Source organism: Melanotaenia boesemani, chromosome 15 (genome assembly GCF_017639745.1).
Source record: "Melanotaenia boesemani isolate fMelBoe1 chromosome 15, fMelBoe1.pri, whole genome shotgun sequence".
Classification (NCBI taxonomy): domain Eukaryota; kingdom Metazoa; phylum Chordata; class Actinopteri; order Atheriniformes; family Melanotaeniidae; genus Melanotaenia; species Melanotaenia boesemani.
In genome coordinates, this window is record NC_055696.1 from 19,533,401 (window position 1) to 19,551,017 (window position 17,617).

General features: G+C 38.5%; 1 protein-coding gene across 1 annotated transcript in view; it reads left to right on the top strand.

Annotated features, from left to right (window-relative positions):
- The window catches only part of LOC121654936 (hexokinase-2-like), a 51,382-nt gene continuing 33,765 nt past the window's right edge, over window positions 1-17,617 (top strand). Inside the window, exons 1-7 of the mRNA XM_042009311.1 lie at window positions 1-254; window positions 3,814-3,928; window positions 14,803-14,965; window positions 15,214-15,362; window positions 16,621-16,740; window positions 16,842-16,937; window positions 17,025-17,124. Coding sequence (XP_041865245.1) covers window positions 3,875-3,928; window positions 14,803-14,965; window positions 15,214-15,362; window positions 16,621-16,740; window positions 16,842-16,937; window positions 17,025-17,124 — 682 coding nt within the window. The 5' untranslated portion in view covers window positions 1-254; window positions 3,814-3,874. The remainder of the gene's footprint in view (window positions 255-3,813; window positions 3,929-14,802; window positions 14,966-15,213; window positions 15,363-16,620; window positions 16,741-16,841; window positions 16,938-17,024; window positions 17,125-17,617) is intronic.

The following is a 17,617-nucleotide window of genomic DNA, read 5'->3' on the forward strand; positions in this document are numbered from 1 at the left end:
TCCCCTCCAGCATGAATACAGCACTGTTAATCTCCTTGTCTCTGTCCTTTTTTAATTAATATTATTATTATTTATTTATTTTTTATCTTCTTCCGTTTTTGGACATCAGCTGACTGGATTCCACGCATCACGCGCGCCTCCTCCTGTTGCGACACCGCCGTCCTCTTCTGAAGTGGGTGTACACGTCGTCCCAGAGTTCTCACCTCTCTCTGCTCTTCATTCGTTAAGTAAGTTGTTTCCTGTCAGGACGCAAGGTGAGTCTCCTTCTCTTTCAGCGCATGATTCTGTGTTTACTTCTTGGATGAGCTGTTTTGTTTATGGTAACGTTTGGGTTCTAAAGTGTCCTAAAACCATCAGACTGGATGCCTGCAGGGGGGCATCTATGCTCATCCTTTTAGACCTCCGAGAGCTGCCCTGAAACTAGAGATTCAGCACAGAAAAGTGACTCGAGCAAGACATTTTTAACCTTCCAGGAAGTGTGTTTTATGACGCCTTGAGACTCAGAGCAGGACTAATTAAACCACAGTTGTGCAAAATGCGGATCTGGTGGTTCGGGTTACAGATGAGTTTCAGGATAAACTTGTTATGCTAGATTAAGCTGAAGGTATGTAAAGGAGAAACTTCACCTTAAATGAAAGTTTAATTTTGCGCCTCCCATCCGGTAAATACTGAGAGTATGCGTGTGAGAATTTACAATACGTGTTGAAGGTCTTTATGGGTGGAGGTGGATCTCAGTGATGAGTAGTCTCCAGTAGACCCAGCCTCAGCTGATGGAAGGTGCTCCCTTCCTGTAATATGATAGAGGCTGCTGTCATCTGCAGGATGTCACTCATTTCACAACCTTCAGGGGATTTTCAGATTCATGACTAGAACTTAAGGGTTTAAAATAATTATTCTGAATCTGACTAAACTGGATTTTACATCATTCTTTTTAACCTTCCAGGATTAGTGTAACTGGATTAAAATGAGTGAGATTTTATCTTTAAAATTGCCTTGAGATGACTTGGACACATCATTGCCTGCAGATTTTTGGTAGTTTAATGAATAAACTGCTCAAAGCTAACTCTGATACTTTTAATGGCACAGAATTACTTTAATGTAAAGTTGACAATTTTTTTTAACTAGAACGTTTAATTTGTTAAATTCTTTAACCATCGTCGAACATGAACAAATAACAAAAATATTTTCTGAGTCTTCAATGAAAAGTTTTATTCTATTTAGAAAATATAAACAAACCTAGGGACAAGCAAAAGAGAATAAAAAGAAACCTGATTGTAGAAGATTCTCCAATCAGCGAATTAACAGGTGAGGGTGCCAAGATTAGGTATAAAAGCAGCATCCACCAAAGGCTTAGTTTTTCCCACTTTGGTTGAAACTTCATCAGAGAATCATCAAGAAATATTTCTGTGACAGACAGTAAAGAACCTTGGTCTTTCAGCATCTACAGAGCAGAATGTTGGGAAAGATACAGGACGTCTTAGGAAATTTCAGTGTAGAAAGGAGAAACTGTCATAATCAATACAAACAGATGGACTCAGGAGGACCAAGAGAACCATTTTCACTCAACACAATCCAGCACTGGATCCAGAACCAGAATCGGAAACTGGATTACACATGGAGGAAGAGACAATCAGAACTTTGTGCAGAAGTACAACTGAGTTTTCTGGACACCGGTTCATCTCAGGTGAACAGAAAGAATTTGGACCTGATGATGACCTGTGGACAGATGGGTCCACATTCCAGCTGCCTTATGGTTAAAAACTAACGTCTGAACCTATGTTCCAAACAAGAGAAAGATCATGATCACAGCTTTTTCTGGAACAGAGGACATCAGTGTCCCATGGAGGACGATATCTGTGTGATGCAGGGCTGGATGTTGGAGTTTTTGGGAAACATATGCTACCAATCAAGATGACGTCTAGTGAAAATGGAGCATCAGGAAGATGAGAATTCAACTAAAACAGACTGTTGAGCAGCTGGAAACTTGGACTCAGCAGGAAAGGACACAGATTTGTCTGGATAACTCAGGTCCCAAAAGTTCAGGACTTTTTAACCTAACCTGTTCAACATGTTTCTGTTCCCAACCAAACAAAAAACTACAAGCAAAGGTTTAGCTGGAAACTAAATAAAGTTTAGGCTCAGGTCCTTGAGTGTCACGTCTCTACAACTTAACTGATAATCTCTTTCTTCATCACAGCTTTCCCAAACCTTCACCATGAAGCCACAGTAAGCATCAACAGGGCCTTAATTCCCTTTAAAGACAAGAAATCCTCAGAAAACTGAGATGATCCGGCACAGATGGAATGCAGTGTAAATACAAGAGGAAAGGGAGGCATCGAGGCAGGTGAAATCAGGAAAGGGTGGAAAGATCATGATACAGGAACAGATCTAACCCAGATGAGGCGAATAGACACAGATATGGTGTAAAAAAATCAGTAAGCAACGTGAAACCTGACAGGCCTGATAGGTACCCCCGTCTGGAAGGGTTAGATCTGGCAGAAAGCTACTGGGTGCACTTTTTTTAAATGGGGGATCATATACAAATGTAGAAAGAATGATATGAGAAAAGCTCATTTAAAAAGACTTCAGTTACTTCTGCTACAGATTTCTTGTTTTTTTTTCCTTCAGTTCCTCATTAGTAGGTAAAGAAAACTGGACCTTGTGGAGGTTTATTGAAGGAATCCTGCACGGATTACCTGAGACAGATTGTTAGCAGAGGCTTCAGCTGATGACGTCCGTGTTGCCTTTACCAGCTGGTTAACACCCTCACAGGTGTGTTTTGTTGACACAATGTCATGGAGTTGAGCCCAACCTTTGCTTTATGTTTGGTTCAGATTTGTTGTCTTTGGATGAAGGAAGTTCTCGTCTGTTTGTGCACTTTATCACTATAAAGTCTCATGATTATGAGACAGAGGATTCTGTGTAGTTGTTTACATTTTAATTGGATGTCATGTCCTTAAATAAGAAACTTGGAGCTTTTATGAGTGACTGTCATCTCACTGACATGTTTTGAACTTGAACGTCTGATGCAGGATTCTAGCTGCTCTACAGTCCTGCGACCTTGGTTGCGGATTTCTGCTTCCATAAGGTTCCAGATGTTTTGTATTGGTGAAAGGTCTGGACTGCAGACAGACCTCTGATGGATGCAGGATGTGGTTCAGCTTGTCTTGCGAGCCTCTGTCCATCTTTCCATCTAAGAGACTCTGCCTCTCTGAAATGCTCCTTTTATACTCAGTAATGTTTTTTTGTTTTATCCTCATAAACATGCATAAGCAGAATTTCTGTGAGCACTTTTAACAAAAACAAAACAATCTCTAAAATCATCAAGTGTTGAACACTTATGTCATTAAGAATCTTCAGGATCAATATATCCTAGTGGAGCCAGAAATGTTTATAGTCACTAAACTGTATAAATACCCTTGAGATTGGAGCTGAACTTGTGGAAGATTTTATGATGTTGCATCTGGAAACAGCCATTAAGCATCCTCGATTTAAGTAGCATGTTTATATCTAAACCAAGAGCAATGCTTGGTGAAAATCATCATGTGATGAAGCTACTGGGGTGACAAGGACAAATGTAGATTAAGTGCAGTCAGGCAGTAGATAGATTGATAGATAGATAGATAGATAAACAAATAAATAAATAAATAAAGGATTAGAAATTACATGCTAGCCCATAAGTAGGATTGTCTGTATCAAACCAAACGTTGCCATTAGCTTGTGTGGCTAACAGCAACAACACTCATTACCATTAGAGGAAGACAACTTCACCTTTTACTTAACCTGTACTGAACTTTAACTTTCTCTCCCTAGATGAGCAACACTGAGACAAACAGTGAGAGCTTCGTTCAGAAGGCCAAGAGGGCCAGAATGAATGATGATACTGCGACCTGCACCTGGACGGCATCCTGCAGACACGCTCAGTAAGGTACGCATCACCTGAAGAGGAAATCTGAATGTAGTGGCTGTGCTAACAATGCTAACATGCATTTTTTTGCTTTAGCATGCTAGCATTCGAATGTCGTCCCTGTAGTTTGGAAGAACTAATATTCTTTTTTTTTTTCATTCACTTCTTTATTGAGTTTTCAAAAAGCAAAAAAAAAAAACAAAAAAAAAAAAAAAAAAAAAAGACAAAAATAATACAAAACAATAATATGGTACACTTGTTTTACACAGACTGTGGGCTATTACAACCAGCACCCGGATACCTAATGTTTTAAAATTTTGACCGTTCATATTCGGTAGTAATGAAAGTTTAGGTACCAAGAATATTAAAAGACAGTTTAAACTTATAATCAATAAACATTTATAACAATGTAGCTTAGAACAAGGGTGTCTAACCTCCGTCATACTTTCCATTAGGGATACATATGCGATCGGAATAAGACTAGGATTTCACATATACACCATCCATCTCCCAAATGATACCACATGATCTGGGGGTAAGTAATACTATTCCTATCCCAAATCCCCTCTTAGTTGTTTCACATATTGTAGCCATCCTTCCCAAACGGCATTGAGTTTGTCCAGTTCCAATCTAAGAGAAAAAGTTAGTTTCTCCATTTGGTAAATGTTCATCATTATTTCAACCCAGTCATCTCCCCTAGGTGCTACCCCACTTCGCCACCTCCTGGTGATTGTCTTTTTACTGGCCACCAACATGATCCTCAACAATTTGTAATCTTCAGGTTTCTTTAGGTTAAGCTTGTTCGTCCTTCCTAAAAACATATCTTCAAAGGTGAGAGGGATATTTGTTTTCAGCACCTTATCAACACTTTTTTTAATCTCACCCCAATATTGACCTATTACTGGACCATCCCCAAAGATGTGATAGTGATCCGCTCTGGCTTCTCCACATAGTCTCCAACACGATGCATCTACATATTTTCTTTGTGCGGGTGTCACAAAGAACCTTATTATGTTCTTCCATCCATGCTCCCTCCAAAGTGTGGAGCTGGTGGTCTTCCATTGTATTTCGTTTATTTCTTCCCAGTCTTCCCTTGGTATCTCAATATTTGCTTCCCTCTCCCACTTTCCTTTTATATAATCTGTGGTGTCAGTTTTCAATTCCTCTAGAGCCATGTACAGTTTGGAGACAATTTTTTTGAACCAACTTTGATTTACATGCTTCAACCATTATTTGATTATCGTTGGTTGGGAGACATCTAGATCCTCTTTTTTTATTTCCTGCCCTACATAGTGTCGCAACTGGAGATATCTGTGGAAATCTTGATTGTTTAGAACATATCGATCCTTTAGTTCCTGGAAACTCATCATTACCTTATCTTTAATACTTCCCAATACATCTTTGGCCCCCTTTCCCATTTTTTAAATGTATTATCTAACTTATTGGGTATGAAATCCGTATCATACGCAATCCATCTCAGTGATCTACACTTACCCATCAAATTGTATTAGTCACAATGACAGTCCATATCCTAAGAGGTACCTCAAGCCATGGGTTTGTTCCTTCTTTAGATAGGATCTTAGTTTACTGTCACATATAGTCGCCTGTACTGGAACTTTTTCTATTAAATTTTCATCTATGTCCTTCCATTTTGCAAGATAATCGGGGTCACATAGGTGCAACAACACTTTGAGCTGTGCGACATAGTAATAGCTCTTCAGACACGGCAATGCCAGTCCTCCCTTTCCCTTTGATAACTGCATTGTTCTATATTTGATTCTTGGCCTCATGCCTTGCCAGACATATCTGGAAATCATTTTATCCCATTCTTTAAATTCTGTCTCCGTCACTTCAACTGGAAGAGTCTGAAATACATATAGCAGCCGGGGAAGAACATTCATTTTAATTATCTCTACTCTTGATGTTAGACTTAAAAAAGGGATTAAGCTCCATTTTCCCAAATCGGCTTTTATTTTCGATATTAACTGAGTATAATTAGATGATTTCAACTGTCCCAAATCTTGTGTTAGGTTTATACCTAAATACTTCATTGATTTCTGTCCCCACTTAATTTTATAATTCTGTTCAATAGCCTGATTTGGTTCGTAATTAAAGGTGATGACTTGAGTTTTTTGTATGTTAATTTTATACCCAGATAGCCTCCCAAATTCCGCAAAGACGGTCATAAGTGTAGGTAACGATGCGTTGGGTTTTTCAAGATAAATGAAGATGTCGTCCGCAAACAAGGCTATTTTATGCTCTTGTCCCGCAATAACTATACCTTTTATAACCTCATGCTGTTTTATCCACTGGCTCAAGGGTTCCAGGAAGATGGCAAAAAGTAATGGGCTAACCGAACACCCTTGTCGGCAGCCTCGTTCTAGTGTGATTGCGTTGGACAAACTTCCATTGACTTTAATCCTTGCTGTAGGATTTGCACATAAGGCCTGCAATAACTTAATACTAGTTTCATGGAAATTAAACTTCTTCATAACCCTATATAAGAATTCCCACCTAACTGAGTCAAAAGCTTTTTCTGCATCAATCCCCATTATCAGTGCTTCTAACTTATTATTTGATATATACTGCATTATATGTAAGGTCCGGCGGATATTATCATGTGTCTGGCGACGTTTGATAAAGCCTGTTTGATCCAAACTTATGATATCTGGCAAAATTTTCTCTATTCGCCTTGCTAAGATTGCTGTGAAGAGTCTATAGTCTATGTTGAGTACACTTATAGGTCTATAGTTGGAACAATTGGTTTCATCCTTTCCTTCCTTCGCAATTACAGAAATAATTCCCTCTTTCCATGAATTAGGAATCCCTCCTCCTTGTAGTATCCAATTAAAAGTCCTATGTAGTAATGGTAATAGTTTGTGTCTGTAGATCTTATACCATTCCGAGATGTATCCATCAGCTCCAGGGCTCTTATTATTCTTGAGTTTAGAAATTGCCGTATTTATTTCTTCCATAGTTATCTCCGATATTAGAGCAGCATTTTGTTCTTCTGTTACCTGTGGTAAATTTAGCCTTTCCAAAAAACTATCTATCTGTAATTCATTATCATGGTTCATTTTAGCATACAATTGTCTATAATAGAGTTCAAAACATTTATGAATTTCTCCTGTTTTATACACCAATTTCTTCGTTTGTGGGTCTCTCATTTTGTAAACGTTTCTCGTTGCTTGTTGTTTTTTAAGCCTATATGCTAACAGTTTCGCAGATTTACTTCCGGCCTCATAATTTCTTTGTTTGGAGAAGATCAGTTTATTCTGAATTTCTTGTGTTAAGATGTCATTTATCTCTGCCCTTTTCTTTCTAATCTCGGTACATTTTTCCTTATCTAATGTATTTTTATGTTCCCTTTCAATCTTTTCTAAATCAGCCTGCAATGATTTCAACTTTTCCTGTCTTTTCTTTTTCAAGTATGAAGATCTAGCTATTAGTTTCCCTCTCATTACCGCCTTACAAGCATCCCACAGAACGGACGGGCACACCTCCCCATTATCATTGTCATCCACGTACTCCTGAATTTCTTTCTCAATTTCTTCCCTCATGCGACCATTTAATAAGTTTGAGTTAAGTCTCCATAATGTAGTTTTTTTTTCGTTCTCCAGGTGCATTTTTAAATACACCGGACTATGATCGGACAAGTCCCTTACTCCAAACTCGCAACTTACCACCCTGTATCGATCTCTATTATAAATCAAGAAATAATCAATTCTTGAGTACAGAACATGGGGCGCAGAAAAATATGTGTAGTCTTTTCCAGTAGGATTAAGTTCTTTCCATATATCTAAAATTCCAAGCTCAGACATCATTTTACAGATTTTTTTCCCCGTGACACTTTTTTGCACATTTTTCCCAGAAGAGTCTAATTGTGGATTAAGTCTTTGGTTGAGGTCTCCTCCCCCAATGAAAATACCCTCTACCTCTGTTGCCATTAAGTTAAACAATTGCTTAAAGAAATCCCAGTCTGATCCCGGAGGCGCATAAACGTTAAGTAGTGTGACTAGTTCTCCTTCCAATCGACCCGTCACTAGAATGTATCTACCTTCTTTGTCTTTTACCACTCTCAGTCTCTCAAAACAGAGTTTATTTGATATCAATATAGCCACCCCTCTTCTATGTCCAGATTTATATGACGCTGAAAACTCCTGGTTATAACCATTCCTTTTTAATTTGTCATGCTCTTTGTCAGTTAAATGGGTCTCCTGTAAAAAGAGCACTTCTACCTTCTCCTTCTTCATTTTACTAATTATCTTGCTCCTTTTTATCGGGTTGAGTACTCCGTTGACATTATATGAGGCAATTTTAATAGTAGTCATTTTCTATATTTTAACTTATCTATTCCCTCCTACTTGTCCTTCCACCCCATTTGCTACAACACTTAAACATTAAGAACGAGAACAATGAAATAAACAATCGAACCTTATCAATAACAACTTCCAAACAAGAGGTCCAAAACTTGACCTTTTCTGAGCCAACTCCTAGCTCTAAGGGATAGACCCTGGACCATGAAGGCCAGGGGCCCTTTTGGCCTACTTTGGCCCTGTTCATTTGTCCAATATTTTCAAGAAAATTAACATAAAAGAAAAACAGTCCCGACATGACCATTACTTAAAAGGAAGGGAACTCTCAGTTATTTATCAAAAGTGCTAGCTGGGCGCATCAGGTTACCTTAATCGCCCTATATGCCACCTTTCACCTGGCTTTATGCATTGTTCTTCACTGTTCCTTCTCACTGTTTCTTCGGAAAACCTGCAGTTTTTGTTTGTATCCCATTGATGTCGTCCCGTCCGGTTTATCCGCTGCTTCAGCTCGACGCCACATCTGTCTCCGTATCCTCTCCATCGGGTCGTCTGCTGGTTTGATGACTCTCACCTGAAATCCTCTCTCTACCATGTCCTTGGTTGCCTCCGTCGCCGTGTTATAAGTCCGTGTGTCACCCTCATAGAAGACACGGAGCTTCACCGGAAATGGAGTCTGAAAACGAATCTTTTTCTCTTTCAGAATCTTCTTTGCCTCGATATATTCCTTACGCCTCTTCATAATCTCGGGAGCATAATCATGATCCACAATAACCCGCCGCCCTTCGTACAAAAACCCTTTCTTTTCCCAAGCCAGCTTGATGATTTCTTCTTTGCATCTGTAACTCAGCAGTTTAACAACAATCGACCGCGGAGGGGCATCACTTGGAGGGCGTGCTGACAGCGCTCTGTGAGCCCTCTCGATATTGAGTGCGAATGACTGTGGCAATTCTAGTTGTTCCCTCAGCAGGTTTTTTACAAAGTCAGCCATTGACTCCGTGTTGTCCTCAGCCCCCTCTTTAACCCCGTGCAGTCTTATATTTTCTCTCCTGGCACGCCCTTCTTGGTCTATCAGCTTCTCCTCAAATCTCTTTTGAAGTTTAAGCAGCTCCAGTGTAGCTTCCTCCACGCTCTGAACACGGTCTTCCGCTTCGACTATGCGCCTTTCTGCCTCGTCAAGTCTGCCATTCGTTTTCGTGATTTCTTCTCTTATGTCTTTAAGACTAGCTGCATTTTCCCGGCGAAACTCTCTTATCTCCCGCAACACCGTATCTAAGTCCGCCATGCTTTCAGCCACTTGCCCCAGTGTCTCCCGATGCGCCTCCGCCAGCACGGGGATAGCTTCAGCTGCTAAGTTTGCTAGCTCCGATGTTAGCTTATCGTGTTTGCTGTCGTCTTTCGCGTTCTTCCCCGCTTCGTATGTCGTTTTTTTTTGGTCTTCCTTTAGTCATAATCCCTGCCCCCGGTAATTTATTCACTCGTTGTCCTTGAAACACTCACATTTAAACCGTACGGGGCATTATTACTGCATAATGTCGGGGAGCTGTGTTCCTATGCTGTCGCCATGTTCATGGTTCCGACCGGAAGCCGGAAGAACTAATATTTCATACCAGTTTTACGGTATTGTGTCATGATATGCCAGAAAAATCTGGAATCATAAGTGTTTAGATCTGTGGCCTTCTTCTGTATTCAAACTAGAAGAGTTAAAGATAAATGGTCTCAAAACTGTGAAAATTTCCAACATCATTTTTATACTAATCCATATGGCAGATATTGAGATTTCAAAGTTTATTATTCAAATTTTGACTTGCTGTTGGTCCTAAGGAAAAACTCAGATGGCGACCAAAATCACAAGGATTCAGTCTTTAGGGAAAATTATTTAAACCAAATTTAATGGTAATTCATCGATGATTTGCTCAGATATTTCATATCAGACCAAAGTGGTAAACTGTCTCTTATGTGGACCAATAAAAATACACACATTTTACTTTTGTAAAACACACACACTTGGATATTATCGTCAGGTTAAATGTTCAGTTGAACTGAACTGGAGAACTGAAACTGACAAAAAATAAAAGAAAAATGAATGATTCAATAAATAAATTGATATAACCCTTAAAGCCCATTGGTCTTCATAAGGAGTGAAAGATGGCAAATATGATAACCTACTGTACAATAAATAAATAAATAAAATAAAATAGGGCTTTGATTGGTTGGTTGATGGGATTGATTTTTAACCACTGCTCAAAGTTTGGACTCTAATGTTCACAAAACAGGAGCCAAAATTTATTTCAGTGCAAACATTAATGTTTAGAAATGATTTAGTAGCTGAAGGTGATCAATGACATCTGTGTGCAGGAATCATTGTTAGCATGGCATTATCCTCCATCAGATAAGGAAAAAGAGACAGGCGAGGGTAGAAATGTCATATTTCTCCTCTGTTTTATAGCAGTTTACTTAGACAGAGTAACAGACAGTAGTTTTGGTCTCTAGTTGGCCCTAGAAGAACTTCAGGTTTGTCTTTTTAGGATTTCTTTCCTGAAGAAATGGTCTGGGCATAGAGGGTTAACATAATATTTAGACATTAATTAAAAATTCTAAATATTTAGTAAATTAATATTTTAGGTAATCTGCATTTATCCTTGTTACTGTCTTTTATAATTTGCTATTCCATTTTTGCTATCAATTTTAATTATTAATTTTATCCTTTCCCCCTTATTTTAGGGATTTTTGCAAAATTCACTAACCTGATTTTATTTTATTTTATTTTATTTTATTTTATTTTATTTTATTTTATTTTATTTTATTTTATTTTATTTTATGCTTTCATGCTCATTATGAGGTGGCTGTCAAGACATGTTGTCAACTTTTCCCCTTTTGGTTGAATTAAAATAAATTAATAATAATATAAAATGAATAATGAATAACAAAAACAACAATAACAACAAACAAAACAAATAAATAAGAAACATAACAGGAAAATGAAAATGTGGAATAATTTTCCATATTTTGAGCAGATATGAAAAGAGCTCTGATTTCTATAATATTTTTGTGCACTTGTACAGTAACTTCACCTCCACCTCTTATTTATCAGGTTATCCCATACTGAGGCTGAAAACTCTTGTCTAACTGTAAGCTGACGCTCTGATAACGTAACTATGTGCTGAATTGTTAATCTTTATCTGTGGGATTTTACCTGTCACACAGTAAATCATCTCTTTGCGTGTCTTAATAACCTGAACAAACAGTCAAGATGGAGGAATGAAGCGAGGCGAGGCTTGCTTCCTCTGGTTTAAAGCAGAAGTGAACATGCAGAGACACGAGACAGAGCCAATCGAACACAGCTGAGAGTAGCGAGAAGAAGTGAGACGCGAGCAAACCCGCCTTTAGAAAATTACTATAAACTGTTAGAAAAACATAATTGCCAATTGCCAAGATCTGATCCCTATCCTAGAACAAGCTTAACTCAAGCTGAGGAAACTACATGCAGCTCCTGGCTTCAGGCTGTTTAGATGGATAAACATGAGCTGTGTAGTCACAGCTGGGAGGATTGTCAGAATCCATACACAGATCACACAATCCAGTTTAAAACCCCAATCTCTGTTGATCTCCTGGTTTTGGTCAGTTTCTTTATTTAACCAATACTTTGATTCCTCAAAATTTATATCTGTTATCATCAGATTTCTGCTTTATTCCACCAGATTTATAATCCTGTTATAAGACAAACTGCTGTTGAAACTTATCTGAGGAAGTTCCATGGCTCAGTGGGTAGAGTGGCCGTCTTGTAGCCTAAGGGTTGCCAGTTCGATCCTTGGCCTGTTGAGCTCATGTCGGGGTGTCGAACAAGACACCGAACCCCTAATTGCTCCTGATGGGTCGTTGTTGAGTGCCTTGCATTGCAGCTTCCGCCATTAGTGTGTGAATGTGTGTGTGTGAATGGGTGAATGTGATGTATAATGTAAAACGCTTTGGGTACCATTCCAGGTACAGTAAAGTGCTATAGAAATACTGACCATTTACCATTTACAGTAAAAAATGAACAACTAAACAGTGTTAAATAGCTACCATGACACAGCATCCATAATGAAAGCTGGATGTATTTCTCTCAGCTAAAAACAATGAACAATTATTTTATTATATTTTATGATATTATTTATTCATTTATTATTTTGTACTTTATGTGTTGCTTTGTCCATTTATGTACAGCACTTTGCTTCAGCTGTGGCTGTTTTAAAGGGCTATATAAATAAAGTTGCGTTGAGTAGAGACGTTGAGTAGACGTTTTAACCCCTCCCCCCCCCCAAGTTTTTCATATCAACCAAGTAGTTGGATTAGTTGACATGTAAGTTTCTGATCCAGATCTGGGGTATGTGATCTACATTTACAGGATGAGGGTCTAGTGTGAACTGTCCTGGTTTATTTAGCTCAGAATTGGTTTACATCTTTTATTTGGCACATTTGAGGCCCAGATCTGGAAGAACAGACTGGACCATCCACGTGGTGTTGGGGTCAGATCTGGGCTACATTAGTTGTTCTATTCTGGATCAGGTTAAAAAATCAAGTGGGGTGAGTTTTAGTTCTGCTTTTTGGTTTTCATTTTTGTAGTCTGTTCTTTGGCTTTTAGTTTCAGTTGTCAGAGTTTTAAGAGCTGTCTTGTTCACAGATTTATTTAATCAAGGTTATCTCCTGGTGTATTTGTTTCAGTTTTTTTCCTGCTCACCTTTTTCTCTTTGTTCAATAACACCTGCTCCTCGTTTTTAATTCCTCCATCAGTCTATCTTCTGCCCTGTTTCTTTTGTTTGTATTCTTTGTCAGTTTTTCTTATTTAACCAGTATTTGCAGCACTTTTTGTTGGTTTTAAAATAAAGTCGTGGTTCCTACATCCCCCTGTACCCTCACCTGATATTCCTGCATTTGAGTCCATCCTCCTTTTCTTTCACCAAGTATTAAGACAGTGATATCAGCACAAGAGGCAGATTGATCATCAGTTGAAATGTTAAAGTATCCTGTCAAATGAATTTAATGTTGTGTATAAATAAATTTAACTACTGAAAAAGCCATATCATCAGCATGAAGCTCAGGGCTGCATTAAAACTTAAAAGTCTGTTTCTTCTAACAAACTAAAAGGAAAAGACAAAAGGGAGCAGTCGCAAACCGCCATCATGGCTCTTTTCTTTTAAAAAAGATTAACTGCTGTATTAACTGCTGCTGTGCTCAGAGGTCTGTTTCAAGTCACTGATTCTTCTTTATTCTTGACCTTCTGTTGTTTTGTGTCGCTGTCGAGCAGAATTGACTATAAAAAAATACAGGATGTAAACAAAGATAAATGTGGTGAGTGAAAAGGAAAATATTTTCTTCTGGAATGTGGAGATGGCATTTCCATGTATTTAGTGTTAATGCACTAAAACCACCCCTCTCTGTCTGAACATGAAAAACGTAAAATACACCTGAGCTGGTCCACCTGAACTCAGATGCAGTTTGCTGCAGACTTTCTGAAGCTCTGCAGTATTTCTCTAATTTTAGGGAAAACATTAGAAACATATCAAGATACTGAACAACTAAATAAGGATTTAGTGAAACCATACGTGGATACTTTGGAACACACTGAATGTGAAGGTGAAACAACATCCAAAAATCAGTGTTTAAACACAAATAATAACAAATGTTTTTCTACTACATACGAGGAAGCGGGGCCTTAACACCCACGTGGGGTACACTTGATATGGATTATATTGTGCATGTATGTACATATTATCACTATAAACTGTGTACAGTGGCATCATTTCCTCTAATAAGTGTGATAAAGTGTATCTGCACTGATAAATATGTAACAACTCACTGTGATTTATAGGACAATGAAAATTTATAGTAATATTAGATTGAATAATATAAACATAATTTGTCCCTGTTTGATACAATAACTACAATACATTTTTTAATGTAGCATATATATATATATATATACATATATATATATATTACTTAATTTATCTAGGATTTAAGATTATTTTACCTACTCATTAATGAACATCCAGTTAGTGTTTTTCTCTTTGTTTTGGAAACATTTTAATTCTCTTTGCCCACTTTTGTTATTTTATCTGATTCACTGTTTTAACCACTTGTTTGAAGTAAAGATATTATTCAAATGTGGGTAAAAACTTTCCACATATAATCATGTGAAACATTTCAGTTCTTAGGTTTTCCACAGGATTTCAGTCAGGTTGAGTTCTGGACCATGTTACACTTTCTTTTCTTTTCAGCCATTCTATTGTAGATTTATTGTTGCATTTTGCATCATTGTCCTGTTACATAAGCTGATTTTGGTTTCACATTTTAATCTAGAGCCGTTTTCACTCTAACACCAAATATTTTCAGGAGAAAGTGGTTCACACAACCCAAATATTGAAGAACTAAAAGAACTACTTTCAATATGAAGATAAACGCTGCAGTAAATCTGCTCTGGAGAGGTGAAGAATGCTGCCATCTTGTGGTCAAATAGTGTAACTGGCGCATGATGATGCAGAGTCGTCCATTCATGTTTGAATCTGTTTAGTTTAACATGCTGTTTCTCACCATCTTCAGGTGCAGAAGTACCTGGAGAATTTCCAGCTGTCTCTGGAGAAGCTGCAGGTGGTTTCTGCTCGGCTGACGAAAGATATGATCCAAGGTCTGGGGAAACACACACATCACAGGGCATCTGTCAAGATGCTGCCCACATTTGTCAGGGCGACACCTGATGGGACAGGTAAGAGTTTGAAAGGTCAGGATGTTATTTCAGGAGTTGATTAGAACAAGATTACATGCACTTTTGTTAAACAGACCATGATATTTAGGTGCATAACTGCACCTTTTACCATTAAGACCCTGTTTCTTTAACCCCAGCCTGCTCTGACTGGTCAGCTAGTGGATTTATAACTGCAAAAAAAGCAAAGATCATAATATGTGCCTTTTAAAAGTCAGCTTTCTTCAGCTGCTTGTTGCTCGTCCTGCCAGAGAAAGGCGACTTTCTGGCGTTGGATCTGGGTGGAACGAACTTCCGTGTCCTTCATGTCCGTGTGGTGGAGGAGGAGCAGAAAGTCCTGAAGATGGACAGTAAAATCTGTGCCATTCCACAGGAAATCATGCTGGGAACTGGAGAACAGGTGACATGCTATAGAAGTTTTACATGCAAACAGATGAATAAATATATATTTTGTTTTTCCAGAAAATCATCAAAATGTAAAAGTTTCATTTGAGTCAGGATCTGATTGTTTGGACTACAGCCACATATTTCCTGTAGTAACAGTCTCATGTCTGTGAGACTCTTGAATTTGCAGACTTCATTTTTAGACAAGCTGGGAGCTTTTCTAAGATGTAACAAAAACGTAAAATTTGTAATTTCCTAATTTGTTTCAATGAGTTCAAGTTTCTTCTCTGAACTTTAGTTTTTAAAAAATAGAAACAAATCCAAACTTTGTTGAAAGGCAGATAAAGCCAGAAAAGTTTCTAGAATTTCCAGTAACATCATTCTGGAAGAGTCTCCAATCAGCAGATTTACTGGTGAGGGTGCCACAGTTGGGTATAAAAGGAACATCCACCAAATTATTAAGGCGGATTTATACTCGCACGACATCTGCGTGTGGTCAGTTACAGCAGAGCTGACACTGTTGAGTTAGCTCTTGCACTTGAGTGTAGGGGGTGTGCTTTGTTTTGGTGTCTTGTTGCAGTTTCTCCTCCTAATCTGGTGGTACCGGCCGGTAAACTCACCAGGTCGGAGTTCTTTTCTGAGGTATTTTCTGTTTTAAAGCAACAATGCCGTCCAGCATGGTTCAGTGTCTTTATTAGCTTGTGGAAAGAAAATGAAGAAATAATTCGATCAGCCTCTCATCAACTTGAGCCATTGGGTGTTGTTTTAAAAAATGCCGGTACCTACACAAATTCAGTGGGAAGACAGAGAAATCGAGAAATTCGTAATCCCAAACTGACCAAAAGTAAGGGAGTACTTCTGCGTAACCATCTGCGTAGCAGGGGTGCTTGTCAGGTCTGGAAGAGGTGCGTGTCGAGTCTACGCGGAGCTACGGGGAGCTACACGGCACCTATGGCGGTGACGAAGGCACAGACACCACACGAGTATAAATCCGCCTTTAGTCTTTGCAAGCAAGGATGGGTTTTGGCTCACCACTTTGGTCCAAACTCCACAAACAAATATTTATTAATGACAGCTTGTGAAGAACTGCATCAGATTTTGAATTTATTATTTGTTTTACATGTATTTATAGGTCTTTATATTTTTTTTTCGGTCAGGTAAAGGTTTAAACAAATTTAGAAATAACAGGTTTAATCTTTTATTGCTTCTCTACAAACCTTCTGAACTTTTCAAAACGCTCTGGTCACTAAAGTGAGGTCTGTGTGTTTGTCCAGCTGTTTGACCACATAGCTGCCTGTCTGAGTGAATTCCTCGACTCAGAGAACCTGAAAGGACAAACTCTTCCTCTGGGCTTCACCTTCTCCTTCCCTTGCGAACAGAAAGAAATTGACAAGGTCTCAGACACAAACACACAGAAGTTTGAAAAGGAGCCATCAGGAACATTTTCTCCACAGCTGTTAAGCTTTTTTATGATGTGTCTTGTTTATATGAGCAGAGCATCCTGATTCGCTGGACTAAAGGCTTCAACTGCTCCGGGGTGGAGGGAGAAGATGTGGTTAGGTTACTGAAGGAGGCCATCCGCAGGAGAGGGGTCCGTCCAGAACGCTTACAAATCTGACTTTTCAATCATCCTTTTGAACATGTGTATGTAGGCAGGTTCACATGATTTTCTTTGCAGGACTATGAAATTGGTACGGTTGCCATGGTGAATGACACAGTGGGTACGATGATGAGTTGCGGCTACAAGGACCAGAGCTGTGAGATCGGCTTGATAATCGGTAAGCTGACAGCAGAGAAAAAAGACTAAGTATTGTTTCTGCAGCATTTATCTCACCCAGAAACAAATCATACAAAACTGTGAATCACTGTCAGACGATCGGACACTAAACTGCCATAAAGAGACTAACAAATCAGGAAGACACACCGCACACTGGAGTATTGGATTTTATTTCAATCTATTTTAGAGATAATTTATCTGGTGGTTTTTATTGAAAAGCCATGCTTTGAGTGTGAGTAAACATTTTATTGTTTGCTGTTGTAATGTTTTCTTAGTTTACAGACAGGTCCTCATAAGTTTGCATATTAGCAACAATAAATGTAGGATGTAGCGACTATCTGGTCCTATTATTTTAGTCGCTATGGGTGCAGGGGATCCTGGTCATAACGCGCTTCATTGAACCAATGTCCAGACTGCAAAGCAAGTTTGGAGTGTGTTCCCATTTATTGAAGGAATAAGAAACATGGATAAATGATGATCTGAAGTCCAGGATG